This window comes from Hyla sarda, chromosome 3 (assembly GCF_029499605.1).
Source record: "Hyla sarda isolate aHylSar1 chromosome 3, aHylSar1.hap1, whole genome shotgun sequence".
Taxonomy (NCBI): Eukaryota; Metazoa; Chordata; class Amphibia; order Anura; family Hylidae; genus Hyla; species Hyla sarda.
The window spans coordinates 303,713,644-303,732,691 of NC_079191.1; the positions used below are offsets into that span (position 1 = coordinate 303,713,644).

At 42.9% G+C, this 19,048-nt stretch overlaps 1 protein-coding gene across 4 annotated transcripts in view; it reads left to right on the forward strand.

Annotated features, from left to right (window-relative positions):
• Positions 1-19,048, forward strand: part of NDUFAF7 (NADH:ubiquinone oxidoreductase complex assembly factor 7) — a 262,505-nt gene that overhangs the window by 154,291 nt on the left and 89,166 nt on the right. For all 4 annotated transcript variants that reach the window (XM_056566974.1, XM_056566973.1, XM_056566976.1 and 1 more), the window contains one exon: positions 1,569-1,627. In XM_056566974.1, coding sequence (XP_056422949.1) covers positions 1,569-1,627 — 59 coding nt within the window. The remainder of the gene's footprint in view (positions 1-1,568; positions 1,628-19,048) is intronic.

The following is a 19,048-nucleotide window of genomic DNA, read 5'->3' on the forward strand; positions in this document are numbered from 1 at the left end:
CCTACAGGTGATTGGCGAACTTTCATTAAATTGGGATGTAAAAATAAAAAAATTTCAATAAAATGCTGGAGTTACCCAAAATTTTTCATTTTCACAAGAGGTAATAGGAGAAAAAGACCCCAAAAGTTTGTAACCCAATTTCTTCTGAGTATGAAAATACCTCATGTGGATGTAAAGTGCTCTGCGGGTGAACTACAGTGCTCAGAAGAGATGGCACGCCATTGGGCTTTTGGAGAGAGAATTTGGTTGGAATGGAAGTCGGGGGCCACGGCTGGATCCAACTTCATACCCTTGCTGGTTATATTCCAAAACCCGGCACACTATACAGCGATTCAGTGGGGGAGATTTATCAAAGCTGACTATGTCCCGCATCAATATAGACCAAACTGCAGTGCGTTAGGCTGGTCTATTGTGTGCCTAATTTATCAAAAGGCGCAAGGCACGATGCGTCTTGTCGCTGAAAAGTCACTTTTGATAAATTCAGCACCAATGCATTTTTCCGTCTAAAATAGACTAGAATGCATCATGTTCTAAAAATCCTTTAAAGCAAAAGTTGCAAAAAAGTCACATATATTTAGACTGCAACTTTCTGTGCGACAAATTTAGACAGGAAAAAACTGTCTAAATCCTGTGATAAATGTCCCCCTTTGATTTTGTATTTGCTTTTCCTCTTCTGCACGCACCACTTTATATGAACTCCTATGCAACACTGCCACCTACTGGTGGAATTTTGAACTGGTTTTGCAGTCCAGCTTTTTCATCGATGCATAGTTTATTTATATATATATATATATATATATATATATATATATATATATATATATATATATATATATATATATATGTTTTGTCTTTCACATTTTTGGGTCTTTACTGGCAGTCTTGCTACATTGATTATTTTAAAGTGCATGTTTTTTTTATTTTTTTTATTCTTCTTTTGTTTTTATTATTCCATTGCTATTGGCATCTCTTGCTACCTGCTTGTTTACCTGCATTTTTGCACACGGCTTTTTTCTGGTGATCTGGAAGTGGTTATCATGTCATGTATATAAGTTGTTCATGTCCCATGTACTGTATGCCTGATGAAGATCCCAGTTCGGGATTGAAATGTGTTGCAATATAATAAAATATTAATTACACATCCACTGGAAGAAGCGTCTTCATTCAGAGGAACCACTTTCCACATGCTCGTATCATAGTGTCAGCTTTTGTGACACAATTGTAGCGCACATTTTCATGTGCCAGAATTTTATTCAATGGCGACATTTTGCATGAAGAAACAACCTTACAAATTGCATTTTTAACCTGATAAAGTGGGGTTGTCCTCAGGTTCTTCTCAAAACCCTGCAGATATTTTATTAAGACCTACACACAATGCTGTTTTTTTCCCCCCCTCAAATCTTAAGAGATCAGGAAAAAAAAAAAAAAATTGTGTAGGTAGGCAAAATTACTGGGGGGTGTTCTGTGTTATTATTTACCTTGTATAATTTCCTAAATCTGTGCCAGTGTTTTAATTGAAAATTTAGAAACTGAGTTTCATGATTTGTAACTATTTTTTTTTCTTTTAGGTTATACAATCTTCATAGCACATGAATTTTTTGATGCATTACCAATACATAAATTAAAGGTACTGGCGTTTTTGCTTGACCAGTTAAGGACCAGTGCACAAACTAAAAAAAAGTGCCATTGGCTCCTAAAATGAAAAAATAGGAAATAAATACACATATGGGAGTTAAGGGTATTCCAGGCAAAACCTTATATATATATATATATATATATATATATATATATATATATATATATATATCAACTGGCTCCGGAAAGTTAAACAGATTTGTAAATTACTTCTATTAAAATATCTTAATCCTTCCAATAGTTATTAGCTTCTGAAGTTTTCTGTCTAACTGCTCAATGATGATGTCATGTCCCGGGAGCTGTGCATGATAGGAGAATATCCCTATAGGAACTGCACAGCTCCCGGGACGTGAGTCATCGGAGAGCAGTTAGACAGAAAACAACAACTCAACTTCAGAAGCTAATAACTATTGGAAGGATTAAGATTTTTTAATAGAAGTAATTTACAAATCTGTTTAACTTTCCAGAGCCAGTTGATATATGGAAAAAAGTTTTGGCCTGGAATACCCCTTTAAAGGAAATGTGTCACTAAATTTTTTATTTTTTTTTGTAGAGTTTAAATAATTTTTTCACATTTCTAAAATATTATAGAAATATAAAAAAAAAATTCTTGTTACAAATTATGAAAATATTCAATACTAACTTGTCATATCTCACTATTGACTAGCAGAGGGAGCTAACATGAGCAATCTAGTGAAAGCAAGCAACTTGTCTGACTTCTGCAAATTTGGCCTTGCCCATCTACCTTCCTCTTCTTTCTGTGTGCAATGGGGGAGGAGTTTTTCTATTTTTTTTTTTCCAATTCCACTGTCACCATTTTGTTGGTGTCTGAAGAGTGGTAAAGAACAGACTACTAGATGTCTCTTGGCCACTGCCTGCTTCTGCCAGATGTCTCTTGGTCGCTGCCAGCTGCTGCCAGATGTCTCTTGGCTAGTGCCGGCCACTAGCAGATGTCTCTTAGCCACTGCCGGCCGCAGTGTTTCTGCTGTGGAAATCCTGATTACAGACTCCGTAGAAAGAATAGATATGTCTATTTTTTCGGTGGACTCTGCACATAAATGCATTGCTGTCTATGAGACAAAGCATTTCCGAGCGGTTCTAGCACCCAGCATGTTCTGGCAGCACTCCGCTGTCGAGTGAATGTCCATATGTAAACCCTGAGTGTTCCGAAATACATTCATTCCAGAGCGGTGGTGAGAAGAAGCATTGGTCCAGAAAGTGGAGGGTCTGAGGAGCGCTGTAAGCAGATCACAGTAGTGGAGGGGGCAGAGGTTGTAAAGAATTAAAGTCAGACCCATTAAGACTCATGGCCCTGTATTGATTACAGGTAGAGATGAGCGAACTTACAGTAAATTCGATTAGTCACGAACTTCTCGGCTCGGCAGTTGATGCCTTATCCTGCATAAATTAGTTCAGTTTTCAGGTGCTCCCGTGGGCTGGAAAAGGTGGATACAGTCCTAGGAGACTCTTTCCTAGGACTGTATCCACCTTTTCCAGCCCACCGGAGCACCTGAAAGCTGAACTAATTTATACAGGATAAGTCATCAACTGCCGAGCCGAGAAGTTCGTGACGAATCGAATTTACTGTAAGTTCGCTCATCTCTAATTACAGGGTCTGGCTTTCACACACAAACTTCCCAGGCTCCTGAAGGGCATGTGATATGCTTCGTACTGAAACGTTCATGATAATTCAGGAACCTGGTAAAGCTCTGTGTTACAGTTACGCCCTGTAATGACTCATGGCACTGTAATGATAACAGCTTTCACAGGCTCCTGAATGGCATGTGATCTGCTTAGTACTGACACATTTCTGGCCATTCAGGAGCCTGGGAAAGCTCTGTGTGACAGTCTGGCTCTTTAATCATTACAGGGCCATGAAAGCTTTTCCAGGCTCCTTAATGGCCAGAAATGTTTCTGTACTAAGCAGATCAGGAGCCTTGGAAAGCTTTGTAGGACAATCAGACTCTGTAATCATAAGGGTACGTTCACACTGTGGAATCTCCACTCGCAGAATTCCGTGAGTGTCGATTCCATCTGGTGGCTGTCGTCGAAAATACTTCGGCGGTAGGACCATGAGGCACTGCACTTTCACCATTGATGGCTATGCAGTGTTCACGGAATTCCGCACAAAGAATGAACATGTTCATTCTCTGTGTGGAACAATTTCAGCGGCAGGATTGCCTGCTGCTGAAATTCCTCAGTGTGAACGGGTCTCGCGGAAGACCCATTCACCCTGATGGTAATGTTCACTGCGTGGAATTCCACTCGTTCAATACTGCTCGCGGGATTCCGCAGGAATTTCGCAGTGTGAACGTACCCTAACAGGGCTATGAGTAATTAAAGGGTTTGACTGTCACACACCGATTTCACCAGGCTCCTGATTTACTTAGTAACGAAACGTTTGTAGCCATTCAGGAGCCTTGGAAAGCTGTGTGTGATGGTGAGATCCTGCAATGACTCATGTCCCTACAGGGTCTGACCCATACACCGCATTCCAAGGCTCCTGTTTCAGTACTAAGCAGGCCAGGAGCTTGGGAAAGCTGTGTGTGACAGTCATGAACTGTGGGCTCTGAATGTTACTGCAGGATTAGAGATATCAAAGAAAGGTTGTGTGGCAGCCCTGGAGGTCTCTTTCTGGCTGTTCAGTGCGTCTGTGTAAATGTTGTGAAGTGACACACCAAACAGATGGTACAGTAATGGCAGCCCTAAATGGTGACACATTCCCTTTAAAAGGGTACTCCAGTGAAAAAAATAGGCCTGGATTTAAATGCATTCTCAAAAGTTATATTTTACTGTAATGTATTCACATAATCTATTTGCCATGTCGGAGACTTCTTCTGGGCTGTGAAATGTAACACAGACTATTGCTGATCTACAGTAAAAACTGACGATAAGCACTTGACATACCCACAGACGTGAGTGAGACTGGGTGGGTGATGAAAGGGTCGGTGACCCTATAAGGTGGGTGATATAAGTGTGGATAATTAGGGTTTTTGGCCGATGGAGAGGTTTGGGACAGGTTTCGAAATCACTTTTTTCACACACATCACTGACTGGCTGATTTACAGTTTATAATTGCCATTCAGCAAGCAACACCCGCTCTCTGAGTCTCTGGAGCAGAAATGGAGGGCAGAGAGCAGGATGCTGGACAATGGGGCTGGACAATGCCCAAATTCTGTGATTGGTCACTCGGCACTGACTGATCAGACACGGCGATTGCTAGGCCAGAAACACTCTCATTGGTCACCCCTGTGTTTAGTGTGATAGGCTGCTACAGATAGCAGCAGCGATCGTGAAAGTGTCACCATGAGGTATCACATGATGCATGGTGTAAATATGCATCCTATTGTGCAAACCTCATGCTGCCCATGACATAAATATGTCATAAGGCAGGAAGGGGTTGACAGCCAAAACTTTTTCATTTTTAAGTCGACTAAGTTGTGTGCGGCACACCTGTTTGCCCTGGGTGTCTGGGACTTGGCCCACCTGGACTTACATGTAAGTCAGTGATCTGGCTAAGATGGCTGCTGTTATCTAATAGAAGCCATCTTAGCACACACACACTTCACAGAAGATCCCCCTGGAGGGTAAGAGACTCAGAGAAGTAGACTGTGCTGTGCTTTATCATCTCCCTTCACTGTGGTAAAACATGTTTAATATTTAATCTGGATCTCTTTATATTAGAAAAGTTACACAGGAGGAAGGCTATACCTACTGACATAATCACTATTCTTCTATTCTTTTGTTATTTGGGCTGGGCACGTCTTTGGATATCACTGGAAATAAAAAATGGCCCACACAGTTAAGGAGAAGCCCTCAGCTGGACACCTTTTTAAGCCTGGTGGGTGAGAGAAACCAACTGAGGTGGGGCCCAGTACCCATAGCTGATTCTGGGCAGGAAAAAAAAAATATTAAAAGCCCCTTAAATGAACCACCACTGTGGATTGCCGATGTTTGTGTAAAAGCTCTAGAGAAATTAAATTCTGTTATTGGGGGCCTTATGGACCAAAAAAGATCAATTAGCTTTCAAATATCTTTACTCCAGTTGTGGGGAAGCAGAAGGAAGGATTAGCACAGTGAAAGATGAGCTTGCAATTCTTAAGAACTTAAGATGTTGTAAGGAGGCACTGATGGTTACATTGGGAAATTTGGAAGGGTGAAAAGGGATGCAGTAAGGGTCCTGGAAACATACCCTGAGCCTATACACCTGCAGGAAGAGGCTTCCTGACACGATCGGTGCCATGGAGACTAATGGCTTATTTGGGGAGGGGGGGGGGGGAGGGAGCATGGAGAGACAAATTATTTCTATTTTATAAGGCTGTAGGGCATCAGATGTAGATCTCTTTGATTTAATTGATGGAGACTGCTCAGTGAATATTTATCGGTTTAACCCCTTAAGGACATATCCCATTTTAGCCTTATGGACACAGCCAACTTTCATTTTTGCATTTTTGTTTTTTCCTTCTCTCTTTTTATAATCAAACTCTTTTATTTTTCCACCTACAGACCCATATGAGGGCTTGTTTTTTGCACGACCAATTGCACTTTGTATTGATATCTTTATTTTACAATACAATGTACCACAAAACCCAAAAAAATTCTGTGGGCGGAAATTTATAATATAACTGCACTTTTGTGAGGGTTGGTTTTTACGCAGTGCACTTTATGGTAAAAATGATACATTGGCCCTCATTTACTAAGCTAAAATTGACTAGTTTTTGTCGGGTTATTTGGGTGCATAGTGTCTGTGACATGTCTTTGCAGGTCTGCGCCAGTCTAAAGGATCTGCCGGCGTCTAAAGGGTTAAATGGACGGCAGCAGCGGGATCACTGTTGCCTGTTAATAGCAGTGAGTGTCTGAAGCGCTTGCTTCAAAGCTGCTTAAAGGGGTACTCCAGCGTTAAACAGATTTGTAAATTGCTTCCATTAAAAAATCTTAATCCTTCCAGTACTTATTAGCTTCTGAATACTACAGAGGAAATTATTTTCTTTTTGGAACACAGAGCTCTCTGCTGACATCACGAGCACAGTGCTCTCTGCTGACATCTCTGTCCATTTTAAGAACTGTCCAGAGTAGAAGAAAATCCCCAAAGAAAACATATGCTGCTCTGGACAATTCCTAAAATGGACAGAGCAGTGGACAGTGCTCTCTGCAGGACAGTGCAGAGAGCACTGTGGTCATGATGTCATCACAGAGCTCTGTGTTCCAAAAAGAAAATAATTTCCTCTGTAGTATTCAGCAGCTAATAAGTACTGGAAGGATTAAGATTTTTTTTTAATAGAAGTAATTTACAAATCTGTTTAACTTTCTGACACCAGTTGATTTAAAAAAAAATTAGAGGTGCACCGAAATGGAAATTTCAGAAACGAAACGAAACCGAAATTAAAAAAAATGTCCGACCGATACCGATACCGAAAATGACTTCTCCCCGTCTTCTGGTAAAATTCAGCACTCCGCTCATTAGATTAGATTCCCCCACATTAGATTGCCAGCTCCCCCACATTAGGTCGGGAGTTCCCCCACAATAGTAGGCAGCTCCCCCACAATAGTAGGCAGCTCCCCCACAATAGTAGGCAGTTCCCACACAATATTAGGCAGCTCCCCCCAACATTATTAGGCAGCTCCCCCAACAATATTAGGCAGCTCCCCCCACATTTTTAGGCAGCTCCCCCCCACATTAGGTCAGCAGTTCCCCCACAATAGTAGGCAGGTTCCTCACAATAGTAGGCAGCTCCCCCACATTAGGTCAGCAGTTCCCCCACAATAGTAGGCAGCTCCCCACAACAATAGTAGGCAGTTCCCACACAATATTAGGCAGCTCCCCCCAACAATACTAGGCAGCTCCCCCCACATTTGTAGGCAGCTCCCCCCCACATTAGGTCAGCAGTTCCCCCACAATAGTAGGCAGGTTCCCCACAATAGTAGGCAGTTCCCCCACAATATTAGGCAGCTCCCCCCACATTTGTAGGCAGCTCCCCCCACAATATTGGGCAGCTCCCCCCAACAATATTGGGCAGCTCCCCCCAACAATATTAGGCAGCTCCCCCCCCCCGACAATATCATGCAGCTCCCCCCAACAATATCAGGCAGCTTCCCCAACAATATTAGGCAGCCCCCCCCCCACAATATTAGGCAGCTCCCTCCCCCTCACAATATTAGGCAGCTCCCTCCCCCCCACAATATTAGGCAGCTCCCCCCCCCCCACAATATTAGGCAGCTCCCTCCCCCCCACAATATTAGGCAGCCCCCCCCTCCACAATATTAGGCAGCCCCCCCCACACAATATTAGGCAGCTCCCCCACATTATTAGGCAGCTCCCCCCCCAACAATATTAGGCAGCTCCCCCCACATTTGTAGGCAGCTCCCCCCCACATTAGGTCAGCAGTTCCCCCACCCCACAGACATACAGCTTCCAGACATATACAGTGTATGGCTGGAGGCTGTATGTCTGTACTGCTGCCCCCACAGTGATCCGGTCACCGCTCCTCCGGCCCGGGGTCACATCTACTGCTATGGACCATAGCAGTAGGTGCCGGGACCGGAGGAGCGATGACCAGAACACTGAAGAAGATGACACGCCGCCGGTCACTTACCAGGCCCCGACCAGCGTGCGTTCTCCTGCGACGATCCTGCGGTCCTCCTGCGTCTCTATGGTTGTACGCACGGGACGTCAGTGACGTCCCGTGCGTACGACCATAGAGGCGAAGGACCGCAGGAGGATCGCGGGAGGATCGCAGAAGGACGCCGGGGAATGGTGAGTGACTGCCGGACATCCTTATGTCCCGAAAAGATTTTTCGGGACACAGGGATGTCCGGGATAGGATTAGTAATACTTCTTTTTATGTGCCCAGGCCGGCTCCCGTGTGTGGCTGCAGGCGGGTGCCGGCCAGAGCATATAAAACCTAATACTGTGTACTAAAAACCAGGGGGCCTCCAGCTGTTGTGAAACTACAACTCCCAGCATGCCCGGACAGCCTTTGCCGGTCCGGGCATGCTGGGAGTTGTAGTTTCACAACAGCTGGAGGCCCCCTGGTTTTTAGTACACAGTATTAGTTTTTATATGCTCTGGTCGGCCCCCGCCTGCAGCCACACACAAGAGCCGGCCCGGGCACATAAAAAGAAGTATTCCTAATCCTATCCCGGAGAGCGCAATCTCCCCCCCCCCCCCCCCAGATGTTGCGGCCGGCCCCCCCTGCACCCCCCCACGAGTGCCTCTGCCACTGGCAGTGTTTGTAACTTGTGCTGTGGGCGGGCAGGGGAGGTGGTCATTATCGGCACTTTTTTTTTTGTTTCGGCATTTTGCCGAAATCGCTATTTTCCGCCGATATGTATCGGCCGCCGATATAGTTACATAGTTAGTACGGTCGAAAAAAGACATATGTCCATCAAGTTCAACCAGGGAATTAAGGGGTAGGGGTGTGGCACGATATTGGGGAAGGGATGAGATTTTATATTTCTTCATAAGCATTAATGTTATTTTGTTCCAGGAATGTATCTAATCCTGTTTTAAAGCTGTAAATTGTTCCAGCTGTGACCAGTTCCTGAGGTAGACCGTTCCATAAATTCACAGTCCTCACGGTAAAGAAGGCGTGTCGCCCCTTGAGACAGAAACCTCCCGTGGAGCAGAAGGGCTATATCGGTGCATCCCTAAAAAAAAATAATAATAATTTCCACTGGAGTACCCCTTTAAGGCATCAGGTATGCCCTTGGTCCCTAAGCATCAGGACACAAGGGCGTACCTGTATTCCATATGTCCGTAACAGCTTAAATGTTTAAAGTGAATGTTCTCAGCTGTAAGCTGTATGATATAAAACACCCAATATGCTACTCTCATCCTATACCTAATGTTGCAACACAAAATAAAAAGAACAAAAGATGTGTCTGCACTCACCACAATCTTCAAATTCAGTTTATGCTTTATTACGGCACAACATCATCGAACAGAGTCAGGGCACATCTTTCACCTGGGGTGCAGGGAGGGAGAGCGGCCGATGGCAGGAGCGTATAGCTAGAACGACAGCACATTTTGCGTCAAAGACGCATCTTCCGGTTCCTGATCCATTGAAATCATTGGTCAGGTATATATGGGAGAGGGAACGAGGGGAGGAGTGACCCAATCACCATTTTTAAAGATACATGACACATAAAGGTAAAACATAAAACCAATTGAACATTGCTGCATTACAAAAAAGAACTAAGATCATTTCTTTCATTGAGGCCCAATGGCCCTAAAGCTTTTAGCTTCGTGATCCATTTCGCTTCACATTGGAGTAATTTCTGGTGTCTATCTACACCTTGCGGTTGTTGAGGAATATATTGCAAACCTGCAAATTGGATATCCTTGATATTATTGTTATGCTGTGTCTCCATATGAGTTATAAAACGAGTAGCACCTATTTTAGTACGCAATGAATATATATGTTCACAAAATCTTTGATTAAGATTTCTTTTAGTTTTGCCTATGTAAAAACAGCTGCAGGTTCAGAGTAGACAATACACCACATAATTGGTTTTACAACTGTTAAAGTGATTAACTTTGACTGTATGTCCACCTAAATTTATAGATCGTTTTTTAAGGTTGTAATTGCAATAATTGCAGTGGCCACAATGAAAATTGCCCTTAGGTGTGTTTTTTATAAGCCAGTTTTGTTCACTTTTTTTTTATATTTAATTTTTATATTTTATATGATCCAAGATGGTTTTGTTTTTCCTGAATCTTATTATGGGTTTATTTGTTGCTATACTTTGGATTGATGGGTCTTACTCGAACATATACCAATTAGTCAAGATGGCGTTTTTATAATTCTATTCAGAGAACAGTTATCAAAAGAAAAGATAAATCTTTTGTTATTTTCATGGTAATTTTCTATTTTCATTTATTTTTACTTTGTTTGGGATTAGAAGCTCTTTCCTATCTCTCTTTTCAGCTTTTTTAAAAGCTTCTTCAATTATTTTTTCAGGATAATTTCTTTGTCTTAGGCGTTGTTTTAATTCTTCTGCCTGTGCTAAATATTGGGTTCTGTCGCTATTTATTCTTTTCAATCTAATAAATTGTGAATAGGGAATATTTGTTTTTAACATAAACCGGGTGTGAACTGTTATAATGTAGCAAGGAATTTCTTGCTTTTTTTTTCCTGTAGCTAGTAGTTTTTAAACCTAATTCCTCGATATTCAAAGTAACATCCAAAAAGTTAAGACTTTTGCCACCAAATTCGTATGTAAAAAGCATATTCATATCATTACTGTTGAAGTAATGTACGAAATCAATAAAATCTTTTTCAGACCCATCCCAAATGATAAAGACATCGTCCACATATCTCAGGAACCGCCTCACAAAAATGGTGAAGGGGTTCACGAGAGTGTGGATTAATGTCAATTCGAAAACAGCAAGATATATGTTCGCCAGGGTACATGAAACTGGGGACCCCATTGGGGTACCATGCAATTGTTTGTACCAACAGTTATCGTACATAAAAGTATTGTTACTTAGAATGAACATAAGAGCTTCCGCTACAAAATCCACAAATTCTTTTGGTTTTCCTCAATAGCATAGAAAATATGTCATGGCTCCACACCCGGATGCGGGTGTAGAGGGCCTCTACATCAAGGGAGACTAAGGTGTATGATTCCTGCCAATAGAAATGATCAAGGGTCCCCAATAGGTCACTAGTGTCCCTAACATATGAGGGAATGCTGGGGAGGAGGGGAGAGATAATCCATTCCAAATAACTAGATAGGGCTTCAGTCACCGACCCAATCCCCACCACAATTGGTTGTCCGGGGGGGTTGGGTCGGTGACTTGTGAATTTTAGGTAATAGATACCATTTTGCTGGTTTCGGATCCTCTGGCAGCAATTTTGCAGCCATTCTTTCACTAAGAAGTTGTTTCTCAACTGAGGATCTAAGAAAAGACCTGAGTTTATCTGTAATTCTTTTGGTTGGATTAGAGGACAATTTTTTGTAAGTGTGACTGTCACTTAATTGTCTAAGGGCTTTGTGGTCGGTCTTGGACCAAAGCACTACCGCGCCGCCCTTATCGGCCGTGGTAACAATAATGTCTTCTCTAGATGCCAACCAATCAAGAACTTTAATTTCTTCAGGGGGAAAATTGCGTTCATTTTTAGGATAGCAAAGTGCTATCACATCTTTTTTTTACTGCTTTTACTGAACAGATCAATACTGCTGCCAGGGGGGATGGGAGGACAGAATTTAGATTTATTACCGCCAGCAAAAGGCGTGACCTCTTCTCTAGTACTAGAAGAAATTTCACCAAACAAAAGTTCAGTTAACATGGTAACACAATTTAGATCATGTTCATCAAATTCTCTAACTATTGGGAAGCCCAAATCACTAAGTTTGCAAGGATTTTCACCTATTTTTTTTATTCACATCTACCTCTGTGTCGATATTTTTTCTTAATTTTTCATTTTTGCTGGGTGCCAAATTAAAGAATCTTTAAAGAATCTTGGGTATGCATAAAGTAGCAAACACAGTTACCTTTTTTATGAAGTGTGACTGACGCACGTAGGCAAAAAAAAAAAGTCACAAACCCCCTTCAGGTCAGACCTGGCTTACAAAAATGCCTTTTGACAGCATTTTTAAAAAGTCACACAAAAAGTTGCAAATGTGACTTTTTGTGCAACTTTTTGTAAAGCTAAGCTCTCCGGCCACCCACCCGCATCTACCTCCCACCCGCTAGCTGTTGCAAGAGTACAACTCCCAGCATGTCCTCACTGTAAGGGCATGCATGGAGTTTTAGTCTTCCAACAGCTAGCGGACGAATGGGAGATGCAGGTGGGTGACCGGGGAGCGGAGCCGGCAGGCTCACAGTAATGAAATCACGGCCCTGTAATTTCATATTTCCCGCCCAAAATATGAAGTTACAGTGCCGTAGTTTCATATTACTGTGAGCCTGCAGGCTCCGCTCCCCGGCCACCCGCCCTCTAGATGTTGCAACTACCAATCCCAGCATGTGCACAATGTAAGGGCATGCTGGGAGTTGTAGTTTCAACAGCTAACGGACTGGTGGTAGATGTGGAGATGGTGTCGCTGGCTGAGGAGCGGAGCCGGCTGGCTCACAGAAATATGAAAACCGAAACTACGGCACTGCAATTTGATATTTCCCGCCAAAGCCGTGATCACTACTCCGGGGCGGGAAATATGAACATTACAGTGGCATAATTTTATATTACTATGAGCCGGTCAGCTTTGCTCCACATCCACCCGACTGCATCTCCCACATGCCCACTAGCTGTTGCAACTACAGCACCCAACATGTCCTCGCTGCAAGGGCATGCTGGGAGTTGTAGTCTTGTAAAAAAATGGTGGTGGGGGGGAGGTGATCACATTGAATGTACATGGGTTGGGTAAAAGAATTAAGTGTGTTGTGGTTATGAATTATGTAAAAGCATATATGCCAGGAATAGTGTTTTTATAGACCCATTTCACAAAGCATAATGCATAAAAATTGGTCTGGGCACCAATATCACTCTTATTATTCTACATTTTCTAAGGGTGTCTCAGTATTTGTTCACCAGAATATTGTAGGTATAAAATAATCCTCTACATTTCTCGCCCACTATTTAACCCTACTTGCTGAGGTTTGTAAACAAAGAGAAGTGTGTCCTACCCTGGAAGTGCCATGCCTGATGAAGCAGTCTTAAAACGCATTGCATCATGGGTGATTAAACTTGAGATCCCTCTACTCTGTGTGTCCAGTGCCTCTGAATCACGTTGTTACGTTGGAGGAATTTTGGCTTTTATATTTGAGGTTGGACGTGGAGCGGCTGCAGGCACCAAAAACCACTACTCTTTTCCATAGCTACATTTGGTGGAGTGTAACTTTATGTGGTAAGCACCAGTTTTATTATACCAATCCTGGTTTACAATGATATCACACTACGGAGCGCTGTCTGTGTCTTGTTTTAGGCTACCCTGGTAGTGGGTGTTCCTATTGGGGTAATGGATGAGGGACTGGATAGGTAGAGAAATCAGTAACTTGGGTACTACCCGTCTTGCATTTATTAGTAAAGAATTGGGTTTGATTGATCTCTGGAGTGTATAAATTCCCTGTAATAAATGCGTTTCCTGCTGGAAAAAGACCTATCAGGTCTTAACAAGAATAGTTATTGTCTTTTCATCATCACCCCCTTATTGGTTTAATTTTTATTAAGAAAAAAAAAAAACTTGCTGAAACTAGGATAAATGCACACTGTTTTAGCATTATGGGGAGAATAAAAATTTTGCGGAAAATCTTAAATATATAACAATTTAATTGGGGGTCAGCCCAAGATGTCACTACAAGATTCAGCATTCCCTGTCAGTCAGCACAAGTCTCAGCATACCTTTTCAGTCAGCACTATATGACTCAACATTATCTGTTAGTCAGCACTACAAGTCTCAGCATTTCTCTTCAGCACTAGAAGTCTCAACTTTCCCTGTCAGTACTACTAGTCTCAGCATATAGTAACATAGTTCATAGTTCAGCAAGAAGGAGAGTAAAGCTGGCACTACCTTATAGAGTCCTGACATGCAGTGTCCCCCAGTGATGCACTGCTACTGCTTATTCTCTGTGTGTGGAGATAGCGGTGCAACGTCCCAAAGGCAAAGACAGCAATCCAAACTAAAGGAGAAAGTCGGACGGCAACTCGCTGTGTTCCATGAAGCTTTATTCAGAGAATCAGGGTGCAAATAACAAACAGGATAACAGAGTAGAGCGACGTTTCGTGGCATACGCTTCTTCCGGCTCAATACTGTGACGCGGCGGCGATGCTGCAGTGCTGACTTATATCAGCAGCAACACCGCCGCGGTGACCAGTAAAACATATGCCGGCGCATGCGCACAACAGCGCTGCTGACAGATCATTATAAAACAGGTATGTGCAATATAAAAACATTAGAAAAATGCAAAGTGAACTACAGTAAAGATCATAAGAATACGCTCTTATCATTCAGCCCTGAGGCTCCCAATGCATTGATCTTCAGGATCCAGGAGGATTCTTTCTGTAATAACATCTTGTGGCGGTCACCGCCGTCTTTTGGTCTATGTACCACCTCCAGTCCTGAGAACAACAATACACTGGCATTCTGCAATATATTGTTCCCACATCAGCACTTCAATATTAACCCCTTTGTCTGCCTTTCTGAACTCTAAATTGGTTTGCGATTTCAACCATTTGAGAGCCTGATGCTCTTTTGTAGTTAGGTTACCAACTGCCTCTGGATAAATCAGAGATCTGATATCATAAGTGACCAGACTAGAGAAAATTTCCAATGATCCTCCAGGTATTAAGGGGGGGCAAAATGTAGACTTATTACCCCCTACAAAAGGTTGGCTCTCTAATGGGCCCTCTATAGTGGATGAGATATTATCAGAGGACAGACCACACAACAGCTCCACAGCTTCTCCCAGCTCCTGGGTGAGGTCGGTTACGACGCTGAAACCCAAGGAGCTCACTGACATAGGTATCTCGCCTGGTTTACTTCATGGAGTAAAAGTCTCTTTCTTAGAGAGATGATTATGCAAATTAATTTTGCGTATTGACTTAAATAAGTCCACTTGAAAGTTCGCAAAATCAAAGGCCTCAGTTAGGCAAAAGTTCAGTCCATAACACAACACTGTAAGGCATTCAGATGACAATTCAACATCAGTCAAGTTGATAACATTATATATGGGTGTCTTACCCGTCTCGCTCACTGCTTCCAGGATACCTGCTTTCTCTTGTAACCTCCACGGTTCTGCCCTGTTCTTTTTGCGGCGGCCCTGCCTGGTCCTCCTCCTAAAGGGGGGTTCTGGGAATGCGTGGAGGCAGAGTTTGCAGGTGTTCCTTGATCGTCCGAAACCCTCGAGTCGGAGTCGGTGGTCCAAAATTCTTGTGGCTTCCTTCTAGAGTATTGTGTGTGTCTTTTCTGCTGTTTCTTGCTACCCCAGTCAAAGACTTTACTGGTCTCGTAGTCGGTCTTGTCCCAGATAAATTTGTCCCTTTTTCTATCTTTTATATCTGCTTGTGTTACCAATAATTTCTTATTCAACTTCTTGGAGAAGGTAGAAAAGGGTTCTTCTGTTAGTTGCGTGCGCAGCTCTGTTTTTGCTTTACAGAGCCGTGCTGTGGTGTTCTCATATTCCACCTCATTGCGTTTCAAGATGATGCGCAGCAAATTGAGGGAGTGTTGTTGATGAGCTTCCCTCCATTCCACCAGAAATTCCTCATCCTCCAAGAATTGAGATGGTTCCTTGAATGCACGGAGTCTCCGAGGAACGCGCTGGCATTCGCTGTAGGAGCGAAGGGAGTTAATAGACCAGAAGAGTCTCACTTCTTTCTCTGCTAATGAGGTCACTCGGTCTTCGAGCGCTCTGGTGCTCAATAGCTGTAGTTCATCTTTACTGTCAACCGACATAAAAAAATTCCCTGCGTCTGTGCGACCCATATTTAGTGCAGTCCCGGCATCTTGTGAGGGCTCTTCTTCCATCTCCATAGCAGGATGACAAGAAGTGCAGGATAATTTCAGGTGTACTCAAGCTTGAAAGTATCAGCAAAACAATTGTACAGCAAGAAGGAGAGTAAAGCTGGCACTACCTCATAGAGTCCTGACATGCAGTGTCTCCCAGTGATGCACTGCTACTGCTTATTCTGTGTGTGGAGATAGCGGTGCAACGTCCCAAAGGCAAAGACAGCAATCCAAACTGAAGGAGAAAGTCAGACGGCAACTCACTGTGTTCCACGAAGCTTTATTCAGAGAATCAGGGTGCAAATAACAAACAGGATAACAGAGTAGAGCGACGTTTCGCGGTATACGCTTCTTCCGGCTCAAAACTGTGACGCGGCTGCGTCGCTGCTGATATACGTCAGCACTGCGGCATCGCCGCGGCAACCAGTGAAACCTATGCCGGCGCATGCGCACAACAGCGCTACTGACAGATCATTATAAAACAGGTATGTGCAATATAAAAACATTAGAAAAATGCAAAGGGAACTACAGCAAAGATCATAAGAATACGCTCATATCATTCAGCCCTGAGGCTCCCAATGCATTGGTCTTCAGGATCCAGGAGGATTCTTTCTGTAATAACATCTTGTGGCGGTCACCGCCGTCTTTTGGTCTATTTGCATAAGCATTTCTCTAAGAAAGAGACTTTTACTCCAGGAAGTAATCCGTGCGAGATACCTATGTCAGTGAGGTCCTTGGGTTTCAGCGTCGTAATTGACCTCACCCAGGAGCTGGGAGAAGCTGTGGAGCTGTTGTGTGGTCTGTCCTCTGATAATATCTCATCCACTATAGAGGGCCCATTAGAGATCCAACCTTTTGTAGGGGGTAATAAGTCTACATTTTTCCCCCCACTTAATACCTGGAGGATCATTGGAAATTTTCTCTAGTCTGGTCACTAATGATATCAGATCTCTGATTTATCCAGAGGCAGTTGGTAACCTAACTACAAAAGAGCATCAGACTGTCAAATGGTTGAAATCGCAAACCAATTTAGTGTTCAGAAAGGCAGACAAAGGGGGTAATATTGTGGTGCTGACGCGGGAACAATATATTGCAGAAGCACACCATCAGCTCCACAATATTAACATTTACCATCCATTAACCTCAGATCCTACAGTTAAATATCTAGCACAGTTACAGTCCTTCTTATGGAAATACGTGGAACAGGGAGTGATCTCATTAAAAACCGCTGTGAAGCTTTTACCTAAATATCCAGGTAGACCTTATTGGTATTATCTCCCAAAAGTCCGCAAGTCACTGAGCCATCCCCCGGCAGACCCATTGTCTCGGGGATTGGCTCAGTGACTGAGGGCTTATCTAAGTACGTAGACTGGCTGATCTGTCCATTATTAAAGCATCTCCTGACTTATCTGCAGGACACCATGATTTTTTAGAGCATTACATAATATAGCTTGGCAGGAGGGCTACCAACTGGCCTCGGTGGATGTAGCGTGTCTCTACACCCGGATCCCGCAAGACAAGGGAGTCCAGGTGTTGAAGATCTAACAGATCTATAATTCCTGGGGTCACCTTTTGATCCTTTTTTAAATATTGGCACCACATTTGCCATGCACCAGCCCTGGGGAACAGTACCTGTTACTATAGAGTCCCTGAATATTAAAAATAGGAGTCTGTCTATTACATTACTTAATTCCTTTAGAACACGGGGGTGAATGCCATCTGGACCTGGTGATTTGTCTATTTTGATTTTTTTGTAGGTGGCACTGTACTTCTTCCTGGGTTAGACAGGGTACTTGTAAAGGGAAGTTTTACCTTATCTCGCTGTATTTCGCCTGGAATTTCATTTTCTTCGGTGAATACAGTGGAGAAGAATTTGTTTAATATATTTGATTTTTCCTGATATAATTTCTTCCTCATCATTTTTTAAAGGGTCAACACTTTCATTTTTGACCTTTTTTTGCTTTTTATATAGTTAAAGAACATTTTGGGGTTAGTTTTACTCTCTTTCTGTCTCTATTTTTGCTGCTTTTATCAGTTTTTTACATATTTTACTTTTTTTTTCTATAGCTTTTTAATGCTTCTTCACTGCCGTCCTGTTTTAGTAGTTTAAATGCTTTTTTTTTTGTCATTTATTGCCCCCTTAACATTTTTATTCATTCATATTGGTTTTCTTTTATTTCTGACCATTCCCATTAGGTATATACATCTTACGGTGAGAGTTTAAGATATATTTAAAAGTCTCCCATTTAATGTGTGTGTTTTTAAACTTTTTTTCTTTTTTACACTTTTAGGAGGAATCATTAGATACCTCATACAGATCATTATGGTTGCATAGAACCATATTGATCTGTGTGATCTGTGCTCTATTGATAAAGCCTGGCCATTTAGAGCACAGCAGCCAGCATGGAAGCAGAGGTAAGCCCTCCGGCTACCTCCACAGTGGATCGCCCCCCGCAATCACGCTGTGGGGGGTGATCCACCCCACTGGACCACCAGGGAGCGTTCAAAGCTTCCTTTAGATGCCTCTGTCAGCTTTGACAGCAGTGATCTAAAGGGTTAATAGCCGGCCGTGGCGATCGGCTGGGAATCAGCTGGGGGACGGCCGGTATGGCTCACCACTCGGCCCGCAGCAGACAGTCATTGAGTGAATCTCAGTGAGACATGGCAATGTCATGTGACGATTTAACGTCACATGACATACCCTGGAGATTTGAAGCTCCGCTCCTCCGCAGTTGAAACAGCCCGGAACGGCGGCAGCTGCAGCAACCAGCGCCGCCGGAGAGCCGTTTATTTTTTTTGAGGACATTATCCCATTTTATATTGTTAAGGGCTTCTCTGAGTTGGTCAAACTTTGCCTTCTTAAAGTTCATTGTTTTTGTGGCCCCTTGCAAGATTCCCTTATTGAAGAACAAGTTATAATGTATTATATTATGATCTTTGTTTCCTAGGTGTCCTTCTACATGCA